The 21,292-nt window shown below is 40.3% G+C and overlaps 2 protein-coding genes and 1 long non-coding RNA gene across 4 annotated transcripts; 2 read left to right on the forward strand and 1 right to left on the reverse strand.

The window, feature by feature from the left end:
• Positions 1-615: 615 nt before the first annotated feature.
• rundc3aa (RUN domain containing 3Aa) lies at positions 616-12,830 on the reverse strand. Of its 2 annotated transcripts, none has more exons than XM_041972125.1 (11): positions 12,576-12,830; positions 4,992-5,107; positions 4,227-4,360; positions 4,052-4,137; positions 3,808-3,897; positions 3,101-3,181; positions 2,833-2,998; positions 2,590-2,747; positions 2,344-2,457; positions 2,083-2,189; positions 616-948 (listed from the first exon to the last, which is right to left on the reverse strand). In XM_041972125.1, exons 1-11 carry the CDS (start codon positions 12,680-12,682, stop codon positions 806-808), a joined length of 1,302 nt encoding a protein of 433 aa, XP_041828059.1. In that variant the 5' UTR covers positions 12,683-12,830; the 3' UTR covers positions 616-805. The 2 variants fall into 2 exon arrangements, with proteins under 2 accessions (XP_041828059.1, XP_041828051.1); XM_041972117.1 differs by having other exon boundaries at positions 4,980-5,107.
• LOC121631305 lies at positions 7,891-11,664 on the forward strand. Its single transcript, XR_006008716.1, has 2 exons — positions 7,891-8,072; positions 9,075-11,664. It is a non-coding gene; the product is annotated as an uncharacterized LOC121631305 (long non-coding RNA).
• Positions 12,831-14,258: 1,428 nt separating the features above from the next.
• rnf113a (ring finger protein 113A) lies at positions 14,259-21,179 on the forward strand. The gene is made up of 10 exons (XM_041999052.1): positions 14,259-14,407; positions 14,828-14,907; positions 15,001-15,099; positions 18,029-18,136; positions 20,055-20,164; positions 20,264-20,370; positions 20,488-20,577; positions 20,658-20,751; positions 20,825-20,931; positions 21,040-21,179. The coding sequence occupies exons 1-10, from the start codon at positions 14,302-14,304 to the stop codon at positions 21,105-21,107; spliced, it is 969 nt and encodes a 322-aa protein (XP_041854986.1). The 5' UTR covers positions 14,259-14,301; the 3' UTR covers positions 21,108-21,179.
• The last annotated feature ends 113 nt before the right edge of the window (positions 21,180-21,292 follow it).

Consider the following 21,292-nt stretch of genomic DNA (forward strand, 5'->3'; position numbering starts at 1 on the left):
ACAAGACAATTAAAGAAAAAAACAAACTGTATGCATGTAAGAAGAACAAACTGCTCTGCTGTACCGGATAAAACCAACCACATGATCATACTGTATGTGGTAGCTTAAGATTTGATAGAATCAATAAATGGCTGCACAGAATTAAGTGTTGTTTGATTGATTAAGCCAGAATGACACACTTTTAGGGGTGATATACCCAAAACACCATTCAGGTAAACTCTTAAAAACAGACTTGTCTTTGCTTTGACACTGTAAAAAGTGGTCTGTAAAACCTACTCTCTCTTTAAATCATCATAAAATCTGTTACATGTGTTTTCATCAAAACTGCTGCAGGTGCTTTTGACACAAAAATAGAATAAAATATGCCAAAAAGGTGACGTAACACACAACTGATGCCAAAGGAAGAATACTGACATTCAAATAAGGAGCAAATGGAGACATTTAGAAGGTAGATGGATGCTTCAGAAAAGGTCTTGCAGGTGTGACTGGATGAGTTTCATGATTCTGGATGAAAGGATTCATGGAGAGTTCAAAGTGGTGGTTGTAGAGTAGAAGCAAACAGTTGAGTGGATAAGGCTAGAAGAAAAAAAAATAGAATCACAAGAAATGGATCCTTTCAACTTCATGATTTCTCTCTCATGTAGAAAAAATCCACATGTTCTGTCATTACTTTCCTGTTGAAATCTCATGGAGATGGAAATATGGCGGGAGCAGGGCTTTAGTCGGGTGCTTGGGCATGATCAACGCAGCATCACCAGGCAGACAGGCTGGGGGTTCAATTTTGGTTGTTGTTGGTCTGGAGCTCCTAGCTGGGAGAGAGCGCAGGACTGGGTTCAGTGCTGATGTTGACCAAACACTCACTTGACTTGAGGCTTGCCAGGGATTTGGAGCTGGGTAAAGAGGCCAGAGAACCACACAAACCCAGCATGGAGGGAGTGTTGTCTTTTCCTATGGCAACAAAACACAGAAAACACAATCAAATTCAACTCATGATTATGTATAGTTCAAGCTGCCTACATGAAGCACAGCACACAGGGCTTCATTGGAATGTGTGTGTATACATGTGTATGGATGGCTGTCTATGTAGTGGTGGAGAAAGTACAATAACATTCATGCACATCCTAGGAATAACATGCCATTATAATAAATAGCAAAAGTGATTTAAGAAGAAATGTAATATAACAGAAATGTTACTTGTAAATACTAAATCCACTTTAGCTAAATCCCACAGTTTCACAACTTTCATTGAAAATTCTGCCATCTCCCCCTCGTCTCAGGTCAAGAGTTTGGGTGTCATCCTCCATAGCACGATCTCCTTCACGTCATATTAACAACATAACCGTCTGCATCCCTCCATCAAGTCACCTCCATTTTGGTTCAGTCTTGTGATGTCTCGACGTGATCACTGCAGCTCCCTTCTGTTTGTTCTCCCACAGAAAATCCTCCATAAACTTCAGCTGGTACAGAATTCAAAACACATCACCAGGACCCCATCGACCCATTACACCACTCCTGTCCTGCAGCAGCTCTAATGGCTTCCCATCACATACTGCACTGACTTCAAAATACTACTTCTTACCTACAGTACAAGGTCATTTACAACCTTGCTTCTCCTTACCTTTCTGACCTCCTCCATATTTCCATACCTGCTTGCACTTTTAGATCCTCTTCTTCCATCTGTCTCACAGGCCCTCTGCTCGCCTTATTACAGTGGGGAGCAGAGCAGCTCTGCTCCCTAATTGTGGAATTCGCTTCCGCCTGAACACTCATTCATTTCCACTTTTTAAAGCAAAACTCAAGACCCATCTGTTTAAACTTTGCAACTCCCTGTGACCAGTTGCTCACATGTTGTAAGTTTTAAATGTGTTAATGTATTTTAATTCAATGTATTTAATTTTCTTCCCGTAAGGTGCCCTTGAGTATCATGAATGGCACCCAGTATGTATTGTTATTATTATTATTATTATTAATATCATTATTATTATTATTATTGTTGTTGTTGTTGTTGTTTTTATTGTAGTACTCACTGCACATTAAATGATGCAGCAAACATTTTGGGGTGCAACGTCTCTGCAGTTTTACCTGCTGAGGTCCAGGCAGCATCTCCGTTCTGCCTCCCATCAGTCTTCAGGGAGTCAGAATTGAGACTGACATCAGCAGAAAGCTGCTCCAGACTGTGGAAGCTCCTCCTGTGCAACACAAATATCACTTTAATACAAAGAAAAGCAGCTACAATAACATTAATGGCATTTATACATGAGACAGTTCAATCCCTGGTTCACTTGGTTCACGTAAGATCTTCAGTGTGTGATTAACAGGCTAAATACAGTCATGTTTGTTTACCTGCGGAAAAGCTTGACATCACCTCGATTGTTTGTGATAGTGGACCACTGGTTGACCAGTGGGATGGAAAGATCTTTAGCCAGATGGGAGGAATCACATGGCATGAGGGTAGAGCTGATGAGTGAACAAAATCTACCATAAGAGATCTAATTTTCTTTGTTACAAACACTCTATTATGTTATTGTGGGTTTGTTAAAGGAAAGTAAAAAAAAAAAAAAAGTTAATCTAGAGTTTGTGCTTCCTCACAGTTGTGCCTGCAGCTCCAGGATGATGGCCTCAAGCTCTTTCTTCTCCTGTTGGCCCTGCACTGTCAGCTCCTCCACATTTGCTCTGAAACGCTTGTTCTCTGTCTCCACATTCTTCAGCTGCGACTCCCGCAAGCGCACCAGCTCCTCCAGATAACCCTGGACAGCACACACATGATCACATGAGGAAAATTGTGGAGAAATTAATAAGGAACAGCAGGAATTACAGGCTGCTCGGAGTCACCTTCTGGGCGTAAACAATCTTAAACCTTTGCTCCATCTTGCGACACTTGTTGCTCCAGCTCTCCTCGTCTGTCACCAGAGGGATGTAGGGATGCTCGGGGACGCTCTCCTCACTGTTGCTGCTGTCAACACTGCGCCGGTCCTCCTCATCACTAAGGTAGTCATAGCTGCACAACAGAGAGGAAGAAGCGTTGTTTCACTAAACATCTTTCACATACACACATGTAAAGCTTAACATAGATTAAATAGATCAGGTAGATGAGCCTCACCTCTGAGTGAACTTCAGGTAGGGTGTGTAGTCAATCACAGCGGGGGATTTCCCATCCAGAGTCTCACCCTTTAAACAAAAACTGCACAGGTGTTTCTTTATTAGCATTTGTATGTACATTTGGTCTGTGCATTATATACAACTCACATCAAGGCAAGGCAATATTCTAAAATTCACACAAAATGGAAAAGGTTGAATCTACACCGATGTTATATCATGAATGCAGGACATTTGAGTAGAATCATGCAATGGTAGTTGGGTGTCGTTCTGGTCTTACCATGTCAAAAAGAGGACTCTTTAAATACTATTTACTATTTAAATTCATGGTTCAGATGTCTCTTTTGGGTTTTTCTGTGGTTAATCACCTTGTTAGAAAACAGCATTTTATGCAATAAATACTTAAACATTAAAACGTCGTACATGTGCTTTCACAAGTTTGGAGAAAGTCAAATTAAGTTGTAAAAGTTTTAGTCTATTTATATTCATTCTGACATCATACAAAAAGCCAAACATCCCTAATTTTTTTTGTAAGTAGTGTACACCTGTGAGCATACCAACTTATTCAAAATATACTAAAACCTGTATATTCTGATTCTTATTACACCTCAAACTAAATAACAGGTAAGAAAAAGTTAGGCAACCATCATTTAATTTAAAGGTTCTTTAAAAACATTAAAAAGCCTGGTGTGAGTCTCTGGGTTAGCTCACCTGAAGTCAATGGCACTCAGTCCAATCAGCATGCCTGTTAGGACCGTGGCTTCTTCCCTCAGCATAATGGCTCCCTCATCATAGAACCTCCTGTCAGGTGCAGGTAAGAAGTGTTCATTTATCAACTGCCAAGTATCATAATGGAGGAAATGTTAATATGTTTTTTGTTTGTTTTGATATTGTGGTGAAGAAAACCTGCAGCTGGATCTCTCAAAATAAAAAAAAAGTTACAATAACATCTGACCTGGTTGTTCTGGTGTCCCTCAGAGCAGTGGACACATATTCAGACAGGCGTTTCTCCATCAGCGCCACTCGAATCCACGCCCGACCCTGTAAACCGACAGAAGAAGTCAGCAGGAACAGAAGGGCCTCACACTCACCCACACACACACACAGTTGTTCATACAAATTATTCTTGCCTTGGCTCGTGACGTGCTGATGTTCTCTATGTTTTCGATGCTGGCAATGCAGTTGTTCTGCACCTTGCTGCACGCCAGCCGAATATATTCCCAGAAACTGCGCTGTCCATCTGAGCTGAACCAGCTTCCAGATCCTGATTCAAGAGTAAAACACAGCATTGAAAAATGCCGAATGCCAAACTATAGTACGCAGCCATGGACACAGTCCAGCTGACTGTATAATCAGACCCATTTTAAAGTGACTATAACAACCAATAATGCAATAACAGCCAATAACAAATAACATAATAACTTGCCAGTCATGCAATAAATTTGACATTTTTTTATGTAATAAAGCCAATACAGTAATAACTTGTCAATGATGTAATTAAATCTTTTGAGCCAATAATGTAATAGTTTACTATTCTATTGGGTGGTTATTACCTTAGCATTAAAATAATCCTTTAAAAAATTCAATAACTGCAGCCAATAATGTTTCAAGAACAAATAAGACTGCATTTCTCAGAAATGTAGAGTTTTGTCATCAAAAATAGATGTGGTGACATTTTTGAGTAAGTTTACATAATTGGCTTTATTACATTTAAAAATGCCAAAATGGTACATTATTAGTTGCTATAGTTGTTAAACAATCATATCAGCCTATTTCAATGGTAAATGTTGAAAGTTCTGTTTAAGTTTGATCTTAAAAATGTTTTTACTTAACATACACAGTCATGTGAACTGATTTGTCCCTCGTTTGCTGTTTTATGTTACCTGCAGTGTTACCTTTGAAGCGGTGGCTGAGGATGTGCTCTAAAATAGCAGCAAAGTTAATGAACTCTTCGGATGAGTCATCTATGGGCTCTGCTGTGTATTTTTCAAGGAGAGTCTTCACAGAGAATCTGAAACAGAAGCACACAAACCATGAGGCTTGAGTAAAATCCCAACACAACATAAAGGGAAGAAATGTAAATGCACGTGTTAAAGATTTACAGTTGCTTTTGTGCAGAACATCCCACACAGCTGTGAGCTGTACTGTACCAAAGCAGACAAATGTACTACTGTATTTCAACAACGGCAGGGAGGGCTTTTTTTTTCTTTTTTTTGGGAACCACGCCATCTTATCATACTGAGGTCACCCCAATTGTCTTGTATACTACACAAAGCACCCCCTTCAGTGCTTTGGCAGTGTTATCATGAAATCAACACAATTAACCCCCTGTCTTTTCAGTCTTTGTGCATGCTGTGTCCAGGTCCTTTTGGGTCTTGTCTCTGAGGGACCGACCAGCATCAAAGAATGATCAAATAATTCCCTCCCCCTTATCTATACATTGTGGTCTGATCTATTTAGGGAAGCTGCTGCTGCTTTAGTTTGGCTTTTGACCTCACAGGCTCACCCTTCTGCACCACAGAAGGACTGCTATGCAGCGTGTACGCTGAGAGCTGGCACCCAGGCTCAGGCTGACTGCCTCCGCTTCGATGGGCAACACTAGCATCACAGAGGGCAAGACTGCCCTGGCGGTAGGAAACACCTCCATAGCCAGGGGAAAGACTACCGTCTCCTTAGGCAACTCCTCTATCTTCAGGGGAGTGACCACCACCTCCATGGGAGACTCTACCATTCAAAGGCAAAAGACGACTGTGGCTCTTGGACGGGCCAGCTTCAGCCGGGGAACCACTACCACCTCCTTCCGCAAAGCCTTGACGTCCAAGCGCAGGAACACCTAGATGGAAAGAACCCCGGAAGCCAGGGCTGAGACACTCAAAGCAGCCAAGCAGTCCAAAAAAGACTCTAACAAAGAATGGAAAACTACATTCTCGTCAAGCAAGACCTCCTTCACCAAAGGCAGGGTTTCAATCCTGAGGACTAAGTACATTATCTCCTGGGGTAAATACTCAATCTCCTGGAGCAGAACCACCGTAACTTTGGGCAACACCAGCGTAGCAGTGGGCAAAACCTCTGTGACACGAGGGGAGACCACAAGCTCTCTCATCACTCTGACCTTCAGCCATGGGACCAAGTCTGTGTCTGTGGTCAAAACCACCCTCGTCAGAGGCAAAGAAACGCATAGCAACATCTACTGGAATTTTCACACTTGAATCCTGCACACACTTAAGAAACCATGGATATGTCTATGTGGTCAGTTTTAGAAGGTCAGTAGTTTTAGAAGTCAGTAAAAATGAGCTGCTGTGTTTGTGATCAATGTTTCAATGTTTATCAGATATTTAAAGATATTATTTAATCATATGTTATCTGCTTGTGCAAAATAAAAGCGTTGGTCTCCCCCCCCCCCCCCAAAAAAAAAGAAAAAAAGGGTGCTAAATGAGTTGCAGATCTAATGGGTTTGCAAGCAGACATGAGCCCTGCTGAGCATGTGATACAAATGTGACAGTGATGAGATGAGGCTTTATGGTGTGTTGACTTGGCAGGGAGGGGAAGTGTGACCCGAAATGTGAGATATATGTGGAGACACGACAGCATGTGTGGTTTTCATCAACACTACTCTGTTGTATTGTGCAGCCGTCAACATGTCCACATCGTTGGTATAAATGTAGGAGTTTTGTGCATGCCGATAGGTCCTCCTGCATTTCCATAACTATGCCAATGTGCATTCAACGGCAAACTCTGTTTTCGACAAGACTGTAAAAGTTAATTGATGTAACAGTGCTTATAAAGGTAACATGTTTAAACACTGCTTTGCTTGATTGTTTTGTATGCAGATATTGATATTTTTATGACATATACGATTTCATTAAATGGAAGAAACTAAATAGTGGATTTTTGAGGAGTTGGAATGGATGCAAGAAGATGCACAACAAATGAAGGAACCACACCCATATTTGAAACGGAAAAGATGCAATATGCATAGAAAAGGCACAATCAAAGCCTCAAATTCATGTTAAGAATAGGAACTCATCTAGCCTTCAGGCTGTAGAAAGTGACAGTGTACAAAGGATTTTACATATGGTGTGTACAGCTGTATGCAGAGGGGATGTCTTACAATCAGAGGCTATAGGGAACAATGGTTCAGAAGAAAGTGATGTCACCGCAGACTGTCCTCTTTGCAACAATGTGTCCTTCAATCGTCCGGTGTCGTCGTGGTGATGGGACAATCGTTCCACTGTCCAAGTCCCCCCAGATAGGCTGCGGCCACCTACGGCTGCCTCTGTCCATTCACAGGACACATGGGTGGTATGTGGCCTTCCAAAGCCCACGTAGACCAGCTCAACGAAGGCATTATGTGACACGGGGGTCGCACTATCCATGCTTAGCATTCTGGTCTGCTCTGGATCCCAGCTGATGTTACTATTAACCCCGAAGGCTTGCAGGGCAGGGTGTGCTGCATGAGTGTGAGATGCTTTGCGTCGAGTGAGTCCCAAACCCCGCTGCTGAATCTGGGCCAGGAAGACAAGCTTCTCCTCAATGGGCAACACCAGTTTTACCGAGGGGAAGACAGCCTTAACCCTGGGCAACACCACCATAAAGAGGGGGAAGACCAAGCTTGCCATGGGGAACTCCTCCATCACCCGGGGCAGGAGCACAACATCTCTGGGGTCCTCCACTATCACCAGTGGGAAGACCAAGATCTCCTTAGGTGGCGCCTCCTTCAGCAGAGGCACCACTACCACATCTTTTCGGAAAGCCTTATTTCCCAAACGCAAGACGCTCTAGATGAAAGGGGACCACATCACGGGGTGGGGGGACTGGCGCAAAATGTCACAAGAAAACAGCATCATCACAGAGAACATATGGACACCACTACAGCATCTGCACAGGGTCGACTCCAACTGAGGGCAAAAACTGGAATAAATTTACTTGTGGAACTTTGATTTTGTTTTTTCATGCCGGATTTATCAAGGAGACAGGTTAGTGGAGTCTAAATTCTGTCTGATAACCTTTTCTGCAAAGACAAACTGGTCAGGCAGCATTTCTATGTGTTGTAGATATCTAGAGATATATCTGTAAAATGGCCATTACCTCACAATACTGCAAATATTAAACTGGGAGGTGATGCCAGTAAGAACAAGTATTGCATGTTACAGCAGGGGTTCAGTAACTGCTCAGCTCCCCAAAAATATCTGCTCCTGGCTGCTGATGCTGATGCTGATGCTGACATGACAGAATGAATCCCATCTGACATGATGCATTGGGAGGGGAAAAATTATTTTCCTGACTGAGATCTAAAATCAGCAGTGGTAAAAAGCAACAAAATTTTCCAACAAAACTTATTATATCCCTTGATAGAAGAATGCATGAAAGCAGGAAACTCCTCATTATACACAGTGCTGTGCTCTTAGAAAACCACATGGGAACCACTGATTAATGGCTAAGCTATCCCTCTAATGTGATGTCATTTTAAATCATAACAGAAGAACCATTATCAGGTCTGCATGACCTGATAATGCATTGGCAAAGTTATCTTAAGAGAAAGATTGAAGCAGATTATTGTAAATTAACTCAGGTTCTTTGATCTGAAGAGGAATTGCTGGAATGTCTCAAATGCAAATGGATAGCGTGGAAAAGCAACATGCTCTTGGTACGATTTGACACTGAAAAACAACTGCAAAGCCTTCTGACAAGCTTCTTTTGTGCCGCCCTCATTCAGCCTGGATCTCTGCCAAGCCCACTCAGCTCTCGTTAAATGCCCTCTTGTTCTCCTTTCTCGCCACTCTACTGTACTTACACAATTGTGCCAAAGCCACAGCACCACACAGGATAAGCAAAAACTGCACTGATCCTCAGTGACACCTAACTCAAATACACAAAACCTAGTACCAACTCTCAACTTTTTTTCCCTTTTCCTGTCTTAAAAGCCCTCCTGACTCCTTTTTCTTTCTCTCTCCTCTTATTTCTGTCTCTCTCTTCAGTCTTGGCAGGATCAGATGACACGGGTGAACTCCTCACTGGCGGCAGCATTGTGCAACACCACCCAGTACTGAACTGTTGGGGGGGACGTCCTGTCCTGCACTGGACTGAAAAAGTCATGAGAAAAAAATTTTCCATTAAATATTAAGATATGGATCAAAATTTGGGCCAAATCCAAAAGTTGTAAAAGTTATAGCAGGGTGTCTTTCTCTCTCACCAACCCCTCTGTAAACAAGTGTTCAAGTAAAGTGTTTCATGGTAAGAGGAGGTGTAGTGAGATCAGGGCGTCAGTTGGACAGTAAGGGTGTTTGGCTGAGAAGCGCTGAGAGTGTAAATCAGATCTTTGGGTATATAACAGCAGGGTTAAATTATTAACTGGGTGTTAAACAGATTTTAAAGGTGAGAGAGAAAGCTCTTCAGCTAATGACTGGTGTCCAAATTGTTCAGACACACATATGGAAACCTCTGCTGTATTTTCAGATACTTGATGGTAATGGTAAAAATAAATACAGGTGCAGAAATTATTTTTAAAAAATGCAAAAGAAGACTCCATTGAAGCAGAAAAATCTCTACATATGCAAATTCTAAAAACATATATGTTTTATGTCTTTTAAATGGAACAAAAATAAGGTATAAAGATGCACAAAATGATGCAAATATCGCACCTAACTGTCTCTTAGAATAAGAATAATAATAAAAAGGACAAAGACCCACCCATTTGCAAAAGCACATCCAAGAAATGTGAATCTGCATTTGTGTTTACAACAGTACAGAAACAGTACTCTCCTCTCTTGAGCCACGCCCCGGAAAAACTCAAACCTCAGCCAAGATGCAGCCCATCAGCCTCCAGTCTTTCCCTCCCTGATCCCTTTTTGTTTACAGGAAGTAGCTGAAAGGATAACACTTTAAATTAGACCTGTCTCACTCATCTTATCTATTCTTTCTCAGGTTCACCGTGCCCACAGCAACAGTCTTCCTGCAGTCACGGACAACGGCATGAGAGCCCCTTAGCTAGAGTAAAGCACCAAAAACAGTTAATTTTACACATAACAAAACAGAACGAGTCTTATAACAACCCACAAGGCAATTTTCTGACAGATCATCCCTAAAAGATTTGTTCAGTTTGAACTCAGATTAGAAGGAGTTGCATGAAAATGACCACTTACTGCAGGAAGCCTCAGCCAAGCTATGTTAAGAGAGAGCCTGTTGCTAGTGGCAACAGTGAACAGATCATGATGACACTGTTGTCACTTTGGAAATATGAAACATCACAAAGTCTCTTCATAACCATTAAAATTTAAATTTTCAGACTGAAATACATATACATATAATCACAGCCAATATTTGTGTTTTACTTTCAACTTGAGAGTGTACACTCTTATGCCAAAAAAACATTTGGATTCATTCATTTTAATGTTGCCAGTTTTCACCTGACATTAGACATCTATATTATTTTTATCTCTTATCTTGACTTCAGTTAATCATGAGATGACTTCATTGTAATGCCTCTGAGACCCTGACGCAGGCTTTTTGCAGAAACTGTTCCCCTGAAATGATGCACATTTCATCAGATTTTCCTCATAATGTACAAGTGCCTTTTTGCTGTACATGTATCTGTAACAGGTTCTGTTATGTGCACCACTGTAAACAAGGCACTGAAACACTGCAGAGATTAGCCAAGTTCTTGTGCCTGGTTCTAGTGACCCGCATTATCCCAAAAGTGTAGAACTTTTAAAGAGGACCGAGATACCAGGTTGATTTTGCCAGTAATCACAGAACCAAGAAACAGTCCATTTTCTCAATAAAAAAAAAAAAAACATTGTTAAGAAATGAAAATGTTAATCTGTGTGTGTGACTGTATGTTAAACAAGTATGTTTTTACAGCAAGAGAAAAGAGGTCAAACTTTATACATATTTGCATATATGTGTTAGGGTAAATAACAGCTTGGCCTGGTGTACTAATTAAGCACTAACATCACTTTGCTACCGTAGCCAGGCAGAAATTCAGCTGTGGAAATATCAGTGTCTGAAGTCACGAGTCTGGATCCTGGATTCAGCAACAACGCCCAGCCAGCTTTACTGTCCAGCCAGAGGGCCACTGTCGATTCAGGATCTCTCCCCACTTAATCTGAGCGATCACACAACAACCTATGTCTACTTTAATCAACTCTGATCAGACTGGCATCTGGAAGATCAACATAAAAAGTTAGAAGTGATTAATAAGGAGATGGGGCAGCGACACAGACACGCCTGGAGGAAAATCCCCTTAAGATGAAGCTAATCAACGTCATTAGTAAAAGGAAAGAGGCTGTGTAGTTAGCGTTACTGATGGAAAACTGTTTGAGATTTATTTCTGTCTTGTCTGGTTTGTTTGTCGTTAAAATGCTTAAATGATTACATGTGCAATTGCACGATCAGGAAAAGGTGCAAACAACTGTGTTTTTGTGTCCCTGCTAACCTTCTCTGCGTCTACTGTTAAAACTTTTATTTCTTTGCAGGCATGCTCTGCTTCATGTTGTGTGTTTAGCCTTTCTGTACATGTCAGACAAGACCTTGGACAGAAAGGAACTGGAATAAAAATGGTTGACTGTGTGTATACCTGAGAGTTTGGGCTTTTTTCCCCCTGGTTTTAACTACACGTATATTTACTGTATATTTACATATTGATGCCATAACATCCAAGAAATAAACAGACAAATTATTAGCATGAATGCTAATTTTGTGAAAACTTTTTAGTGTAAAGCAGAAATTTTCCAACAAGTCACTGGTGATTTCACATAACATGTAACACTATAATGCATAATGACATTTATATATGTCTATATTCAAAGATATCAAATACATTTGAAACAATCATATAAATTTGGGGGGGAAATTTTATTTTAAAAGGAAATTTCAGTCTGAACACAATTGAGGATAGTGGTTTATCAGAGCCACGTAAAGACTGTACATCACAGTCCATGTCAGCACTCTATAGGCTGAATGAAGGAGGACGGAGGACCAATGATGCAGGGAGGAGTCCTTGCACAGTTTCCAATGCCCTTGTCCCATTCAGCCACTCCAGCTCTCAGTGATGGGGGAGGAAATCTGCTGTTGGCTTGTTTTATATCTACTGGACATTATGCTGACATCATTACATTACATTAAATATAATAACAAATACAAAGTCTTATAAGAAATGTTTCTGCAAACTGTAGCCAGGGAATAAAGGTTACAATATTAATTTCTATTCTCCAGAAGAGGGTGTGATGGCAGGGGTTTGTGAAGGTGAAAACGCACCTGACTCTTCTCCATCTCTTGCTTTTCCAGAAATGTGTCGATAATTCAGTATAATTTTTCATCCATCTATTGTTTCATCACAGGAATCATTTCTGGGATGGGCATTTTAAATGAAAAAAAAAACCCTCCGTGGTGTTCAGATTAATCATATAAACTGGGAGGCATGCAGGGACAGGTACTGATAAATAAACAGTATGTCGATGGGTTTCGTGATGTAGCTATACCTGCAAACCGTGATGAGGTTTTTTCGCTCCACCGCGACGCTCCGAGCAGACGCCTTCTTCGATGTCAGACCCATAGCCATTGCTGTCTGAATGCAGCCCGACTCCATCCAGCGGCGGCCCCGGGGCCTCTTTTGAAACCGTGCCCAGGCCAGGACCTTTCCCTCCGCGGGCACAGCGACCTACCAACACCCGCTGTCCTCTGCCGAAGCAACGGATGCTGCACCGGCTGCTGGAGGACAGGGTAGAAAGGACCAGGGTAAAGATAAACACGATGATTAGTGTTACTTCCGGTTTTAACTTTCAAAATTAAACTAAAAATGAGCTACTTTTATTTATTTGCGCTTCAGCGTGATGATAGTACTTTTACGAGTAGTTCCAAATTTCCGGTTTCATTCGATGAATACAAAGCACTTGAGACAACAGAAATAAAATCGGAGATGATGTTTGCATTCTCACACTGATTTTAAAGATTAGGGTAAATAATACTAAAAACATAAATTTAAATCATTTGTGATATATTTCATTAAATGACAGGAAATGCAATATTTTGGATTAATATAGTATTAATATTAGTCATATAGTAGTAGTAATATCCTCCTGACTACCAGAAAAAAATTGTTTAATCAATATTTTTTTAAATTTACCCGACTGTTTGAAGGGTAATGAGAAAACTCTGACAATGAAACTCGTTCTTCTTAATTGAAAAATACAGAACTACAGAAGACAATTCTCAAACTCTTAAATGTTGTGGTAAAATGTTGTTATATTCATTTAGAAAATGGTTTAATGTGTTCTCAAGAGATATCATAAATAAATATTACAATAATACTTCAGGATTACATTTGAACAAAAAGAAGTTATGCACTTACTTTTCCTCTTCTGTGGATTGTGATTGTGGTAATGAATGCCATTTTCCTTGAGGAAAAACAGGATGTTCCCAAAGCCCCACCCCTATAAATGTGGTACCATTCAAAAGCCCTGGATGTCCTTTTTAGAGAACAAAATTAGTGGGTTTAATAGCGTGAAAGGGGGATGGAGATATTCAGCTTTACAAATGTCCTCCACAGTGGACAGATTTATACTACTGGTAGTCAGGAGGATATAGTAGTAATATTAGAAATATTATGGTAGTAGTAGTAGTAATATTATAGTAGTAATTTTAGTCATATCCATATCCTTTCTCTAGAAGACACACAATAAACAAATAAATAAATAAATAAATAATACATTTTAACCAACAGATTAGAGATAAGAGAGACAACCATGAAAATCACAACTGAATACTACTAGTCTATTACTTATGTTTACTGCATTTCCTTTTTTTCAAGCCTGAAACACAGAAGGTTTACATCTAGTTCCCCTATCAAATGTTTGTTGGAAATATTTGGAAATTACACCATACGCCATTATTAGCAGAATATTCATAAAAAGTAACAAAAATAACTTATAAGGTATGTATTTTCCCTTTCAAAAGTATTTCTTATTTTAACATCAAGGTTCTTGTGTCTTACGATTCTCTTTCATCGACACCACTTGCTCTCAGAAATAAATTAATTTAATTTACTTATTGGTTAATTTATTTATTTTTTAAAAAATGGCTCTAGATTAAAATCAATTTAATGTAAGCTGCTGTCGTTTTCCAGCATGTAGAGCGACTTGCACGGTTTAACTCCGGGACAGCAGAGGGCGCTGTGGAGACCACGGATATTTATATATTGTTAGCAAGATGGCGGAACCAGAAGAGACTAAACCTCCGTCTTGTACTTTTCTGTTTAAAAAGTCCACCAAAAAATTCTCCGGACGAAAAAGGAAAGCAAGCGATAGTGATAAAGGTGATAAATCTTCAGTGGCTTAACGTTATTGTTATTTTCAATGATGTGAATGCCAGTTTCACAACGCCTGTATCATCGCTCCTTGGCGACTGTTGGGACGTCAAACGCTAACTAGCGAATGTTTGTCTCAGGGATTCTCTATTTTTTAACAATGGCACTAAATCGTAGTTAATATGAGCCAAACTGTCTACTTCTTGATACTGATTTTTTTGTTTCTTAAGTAAGTTGAATTTAGTATTCGTGAAAAAGATTTGTGTTGCTTCAAGGTTTCACAGATTTTAGACTTGGTTTTCCTGCTTCGACAGGCTGTATTGTTTATGCAGTTAATCTTATAATAAGGGTCCAAATGTACGCTACACGGGTTCTGTATTAAATACAAGAAGTTGGTGGATTTACAAGTTGCACCTATTCCTTTTCAAGATGACAACAGTGAAGAGGACCAGAGCGCTGTCGTCAGAAGAGGAAAGAAAGACGGTCGAGTCAACCCCATGATTCAGAAGGTACAAGAGCAACAGCAGAAATAACATAATAGCAGTTTTAGTGAAACAGCAAGACTAGTGTAAATCTGTTTCTCTCTTTTTTTTCTTCCACAGACAAAAAAAGTGGAAAGAGACGATGTAACCTCCAGTGAGAGTGAGGATGACAAAGGGGACAAGAAGGTCACAGTTTCTTACAAGTCTACGCGGTCAGCAGTAAGTTGCTCTTTTACACTGTCTTTATTAGGATAAAGCTATAATACCAAGGTCAGACTATACAAGTCAAAAACATACAGGTGAAACTCAAAATTAGAATATCGTGCAAAACTTAATTTATTTTGTTGGATATTTCAAGCAATTATTTGTTATAATTTTGATGATTATGACTTACAGCTTATGAAAACCCAAAAATCATAATTAGAATATTGCATGAAATTAAAAAAAGGATTTTGAATACAGAAATGTTGACCACCTGAAGAGTATAGTCACACATACAGTTGTGTTCAAAATAATAGCAGTCCAACATGAATAACCTGTTTTTGGTAGAAATTATATTACTGCATGGCAAATAATCTACCAGTTGCTGTAGTGGGGTCTTAGAAAACCAACAGAGCCAACATTCATGATATGCATGCTCCTGAGTTTGTGTAATTGAATAATGAATTGAAGGGGCTTGTTCCAAATAATAGCAGTGTGGATTTCAATCAGTGAAGTCATTCAATCTGTGATTGAAAACAGGTGTCAATCAGGTGGCCCTTATTTAAGGATGAAATCTCTGAAAACCTGAGAAAAATGGGTCGTTCCAGACATTGTTCAGAAGAAAAGCGTACTTTGATAAAAAAGTTGATTAATGGAGGGAAAACGTATAAAGAAGTGCAGAAAATGATGGGCTGCTCGGCTAAAATGATCTCCAATGCTTTAAAATGGAAAGCAAAACCAGAGACACGTGGAAGAAAACGGAAGACTACCATTCGAATGGATCGAAGAATAGCCAGAATGGTGAAAACTCAGCCAATGATCAGCTCCAGGATGATCAAAGACAGTCTGAAGTTACCTGTGAGTACTGTGACAATTAGAAGACGCCTGTGTGAAGCTAATCTATCGGCAAGAAGCCCCCCGCAAAGTCCCACTGTTACAAAAAAGACATGTGCTGAAGAGGATACAATTTGCCAAAGAACACATTGGCTGGCCAAAAGAGAAATGGAGAAACATTTTGTGGACGGATGAGAGTAAGATTGTTCTCTTTGGGTCTAAGGGCCGCAGACAGTTTGTCAGACGACCCCCAAACACTGAATTCAAGCCACAGTACACTCTGAAGACAGTGAAGCATGGTGGTGCAAGCATCATGATCTGGGGATGTTTCTCTTACTATGGTGTCGGGCCTATTTATCGCATACCAGGGATCATGGATCAGTTTGGATACATCAAAATACTTGAAGAGGTCATGTTGCCTTATGCTGAAGAGGAAATGCCCTTGAAATGGGTGTTTCAACAAGACAACGACCCCAAACACACCAGTAAGCGAGCAGCTGCTTGGTTCCAGAACAACAAAATTAAAGTCATGGAGTGGCCAGCCCAATCCCCGGACCTTAATCCGATAGAAAACTTGTGGGGTGACATTAAAAATGCTGTTTCTGAGGCAAAACCAAGAAATGCAAAGGAATTATGGGACGTTGTCAAATTATCCTGGGTTGGAATCCCTGTTGACAGATGCCAGAAGTTGGTTGACTCCATGCAACACAGATGTGAAGCGGTTCTCAGAAACTGTGGCTATACAACTAAATATTAGTTTAGTGATTCATAGGAATGCTGAATCCTGGATATTTTTCATTTCATACAGTAAATATTTGAGTTTGTAAAGTAAAATGCAGACACTGCTATTTTTTTGAACAGCCCAATGTTCATTTTTCTTCATTTTCTGTAACATAATTAAAGAAATGTCTGCTTTTTCTTCATGTTTTGATTTAGAATATAATGTGCAGTGTTACCAATGCATGGAAATAAAAACTATTATAAGGACTTTGGGCTTAACTCAATTTTTTAACCTGACTGCTATTATTTTGAACACAACTGTATGTACCCAGTACTCAGTTTAAGCCCCCTTTGCATGAATTCCTGCCTCAGTGCAGGAAGGCCTGGATGCTTTCAGCCTGTGGCCCTGCTGGGGTGTAGTAGAAGACCAGGATGCTTCAATAGTGGTCTTCAGCTCTTCTGCATTGCTTGGTCTCATGTCTCATCTTTCTCTTGGCAATGCCCCATAGATTTTCTACGGGGTTCAGGTCAGGAGAGTTTGTTGGCCAATCAAGCACAGTCATTGGTCACTGAACCAGGTTCTGGTTCTTGTGATAGTGTGGGCAGGTGCCATGTCCCAGTGGAAAATAAAGTCAGCATCTCCAAAAAGATTTTCTGCTGAAGGAAGCATGAAGTGCTCTAGAATCTCCTGGTAGGTGGTTGCATGGACTCTGGACTTAATAAAGCCCAGTGGACCAACATCGGCAGATGACATGGCTCCCCAAATCAACGCAGACTGAAAACTTCACACTACACTTCAAGAGTCTTGGATTGTGTGTCTCTCCATTCTTCCTCCAGACTCTGGGACCTTGATTTCCAAATGAGATGCAAAATTTGCTCTCATCAGAAAAGAGCAGGCTTTCTCTCCTCATGGAGGGTGTCAATGATGGTTTTCTGTACAACTGTCAGGTCAGCAACCTTCCCCATGATTTTTGGGTTTTCGTTAGCTTTAAGCCATAATCATCAAAATTATAACAAATAAATGCTTGAAATATCTCACTTTGCATATAACGAGTCTATATATTAGTTTACCTTTTTAAGTTGAATTGCTGAAATTAAGTTTTGCACGATATTCTAATTTTTTGAGTTTTACCTGCATGTCTTTTGTTCAAAGCTATTAAGGTGCTGATAAGGTACCCAAACTCTCATCCTGTCTGATGAGGCTGCTCAGTGGCCATGACCTGCCTTATTTTATTTGTATAGTTTTGTTTTTGTTTTTTTTTTCATTTGTGTATGTGTATATGCTCTGATGATTTTTTTTTTTACACGTGCGGCATGATTTCCCACTATAAAAGGTGCTTTACTTACATATTAGACCTTGTTTCTGCTGTTAATCTGTTCTTGTTGTATAAAGAAACCAGAGGGACCTGAAGACATGGGTGCAACTGCTACGTATGAACTGGACACAGAAAGAGACAAGGACGCTCAGGCCATTTTTGAGAGGAGTCAGAAAATTCAGGAGGTAGGAAATAAACAGTCCATTTTTCATTTTCAGAAACTAATATATTATTATATTGTTATTATTATTATATAAGAACACCTTTTATTTATTAACTGATGAAAGTTCTAGTTTGTTGCACTTCATGTAGAAACTAATACATTTTCTGCATAAATGGCTAACTAAGCCTGTCTCACTGCTTCCATTCATGTCTAAATTACTAGAGTGTGCCGTCTTCAGTCAGGTCTCACAGTTCCTCCAAGACAACAACCTGCTTGATCCATATCAATCTGGCTATAGGCAAGGCCACTCTACTGAAACTGCTCTCCTGTCAGTTACCGATTCCCTACGGCTTGCCAGATCCACTGGTCAATCCTCAGTCCTCATACTGCTGGACCTGTCTGCTGCCTTTGACACTGTCAGCCATCATATACTGATCTCCACACTCTCGGAGCTTGGCATCTCAGGATCTGTCCTCTCGTGGTTTATGTCCTACCTCACAGGGAGATCATTTAAAGTATCTTGGCAAGGGGGAATGTCCAGATCACATGGGCTGACAACAGGGGTGCCTCAGGGCTCGGTGCTTGGCCCTTTTCTCTTTTCACTATACACCTCCTCACTCGGTGCAGTCATTAGCTCTCATGGTTTCTCCTACCACTGCTATGCAGATGACACTCAGCTTTTCCTTCCTTTCCCACCTGACGACACAGCCGTCTCAATGCGAATATCAGCATGCCTTGCTGATATCTCCGCATGGATGAAGGATCGCCACCTTCAGCTAAATCTGTCCAAGACTGAGCTTATTGTTCCAGCCAATCCTTCTTCACCGCCACAGATAAGCGTGCAGCTTGACTCAATCGCACTTGTGCCTACATCTTCTACCAGGAATCTTGGTGTCATGGTAGACAACCAACTGACCTTTAAGGACCATGTTGCCTCGGTTGCCCTGGTCTTGCTGATTTGCTCTCTACAACATCAAGAGGATCAGACCCTACCTGACTGAACACACGACCCAGCTCCTGGTCCAGGCTCTGGTCATTTCACGCATTGACTACTGCAGCTCCTTACTGGCTGGCCTGCCTGCATGCTCAGTTAAACCTCTGCAGATGATCCAGGACACAGCAGCACGTCTGGTCTTCAACCAGCCCAAAAGAGCTCATGTGACTCTGCTGCTAATCGCTCTTCACTGGCTTCTAGTTGCAGCACGCATCAAATTCAAAGCTCTGCTTCTGGCTTACAAAACAATAACCCAAACAGCTCCTGTCTACCTTCACTCCTTAATCCAGAGCTACACTCCCTCTCAACAGTTACGCTCTGCCAGCGAAAAACGCCTAGTGCTCCCACCACAACGTAGCACAAAATCAGTAGCTAGACTCTTCTCCTCTGTTGTCCCCCGGTGGTGGAATGATCTACCAAACTCCATCCAATCCGCAGAGTCCGTATCCACTTTTAAGGCCAAGCTAAAGACTCAGTTGTTTAAGGAGCATTTCCACACTTAGCTTAACTCTTCTACTCAACAGAATGAGTTAGAAAGATTTGTCCAGCTCTTTGGCTCGACCAAGTACTGGAGAAGCTGTGTGCACTTATGCCCAAGATGATATTGTTTGATGAAATTGTGATCTTGTATTTAAACAAAATGACTTACAAAAAACTATTTAAAACTAAAATGAAAAAAATTATATGCACTGCCTCTAGCACTACATGACAGTACCTGGGTCCAACTGGACTCAGAGCAGTCTGACTACAACTTAATTATGATGTCCCATCTTGTTTGAATTCATGCTTATGTTGTTCTTACTCTCAAATGTAAGTCGCTTCGGATAAAAGTGTCTGCTAAATGACTGTAGAATAGAAATAGAATAGAATTAAGTTCTACTTAAAAAAATTCCCAAAGCTGATCTTAATCAGACGAGTTTACTTTATTTATAATGTCTTGTGATAGGAGCTAACAGGAAAAGAAGATGATAAAATTTACCGTGGCATCAACAACTACCAAAAATTTATCAAGCCTAAAGACACCACCATGGGCAATGCCTCCTCTGGCATGGTCAGGTAAGTTAAGGCATATTCAACAAATGAAGTCAGAAGACATCAGCTATGAGTGCTGAAATAATATTTCTGTTCAATCTCTTTTTTTAAAAAAACAAACAGAAAAGGGCCAATCAGAGCCCCTGAACACCTGAGAGCTACAGTCAGATGGGATTACCAGCCAGATATCTGCAAAGACTACAAAGAGACTGGTTTCTGTGGTTTTGGAGGCGAGTATGCAGTCAGGATAATTATAGTACGAGTAATTTATGGAATTAATAAAAATCCATTAAATTTCAGATATTTTGATCATTCACTTGTGTTTTTCATGTTTCTCCTGCTATTAGACAGCTGCAAGTTTCTTCACGACAGATCAGACTACAAACATGGCTGGCAGATTGAAAGGGAACTAGAGGAGGGCAGATATGGAGCAAATGGTGAGTTAATGAGGTGGTTGCAAAATAATGTCTTTGCTTAAATGAGCATTTTCTTAAGTATGCAGCTATTTTTTCCCCAGATGATGAGAACTATGAGGTGAGCAGTGATGAGGAGGATATGCCATTCAAGTGTTTCATCTGCAGGGAATCTTTTAAGAATCCCATTGTCACAAAGTAAGTTAAAGTTTTAACTTTTCTTTGTGTTCATTACCAAATATAATGTATTAACCAGGCAAATGTCTCCCAGGTGCAAGCACTATTTTTGTGAGACCTGTGCCCTTCAGCATTATCGCAAATCTAAGCGCTGCTATGTTTGCAACACTCAAACCAATGGTGTCTTCAACCCCGCTAAAGGTAAGCATGGTTTATGAAAAAAAAGGGAAAAAGGCTGGCAGAAGTTATCTGATGTGAATAACAGCTTAATGTCTTTTTTGTTGTTTTGTTTTTGTCCCTTTATTTCAGAGTTGATGGCCAAGATGGAGAAACATAATGCTGCAACAGACCAGCCGCCATCAGATGAGGAAAATTAGAGCCTAAACCTTTTCAAACCTTCCCTTGTGTGTGTTCCTCTATGTAAATTTTTAATAAAGTTTTCTAGAAGATTTGTATGGTTTCATTAACTTAAAAACAACAAACCTCAAACAAATTTATCATAAAGTCAAGTTTTATATTTGCAACACTTTGCCCTCTGAAATAAACATGCAGACAAAACAAG

Source organism: Melanotaenia boesemani, chromosome 2 (assembly GCF_017639745.1).
Source record: "Melanotaenia boesemani isolate fMelBoe1 chromosome 2, fMelBoe1.pri, whole genome shotgun sequence".
NCBI lineage: Eukaryota > Metazoa > Chordata > Actinopteri > Atheriniformes > Melanotaeniidae > Melanotaenia > Melanotaenia boesemani.

Excerpts from the sequence above, each read along its gene's own strand:
- rundc3aa (XM_041972117.1), bottom strand. The coding sequence starts at position 12,682 with ATGGAGTCGGGCTGCATTCAGACAGCAATGGCTATGGGTCTGACATCG. Across the intron at positions 3,182-3,807 it reads CTGAGTGCCATTGACTTCAG|TTTTTGTTTAAAGGGTGAGA; the intron begins GTGAGCTAACCC and ends ACACCTGTGCAG. Across the intron at positions 949-2,082 it reads TGCTGCCTGGACCTCAGCAG|GAAAAGACAACACTCCCTCC; the intron begins GTAAAACTGCAG and ends TTGTTGCCATAG.
- rnf113a (XM_041999052.1), top strand. The coding sequence starts at position 14,302 with ATGGCGGAACCAGAAGAGACTAAACCTCCGTCTTGTACTTTTCTGTTT. Across the intron at positions 20,165-20,263 it reads GCCTCCTCTGGCATGGTCAG|AAAAGGGCCAATCAGAGCCC; the intron begins GTAAGTTAAGGC and ends AAAAACAAACAG. Across the intron at positions 20,578-20,657 it reads GGGCAGATATGGAGCAAATG|ATGATGAGAACTATGAGGTG; the intron begins GTGAGTTAATGA and ends TTTTTTCCCCAG.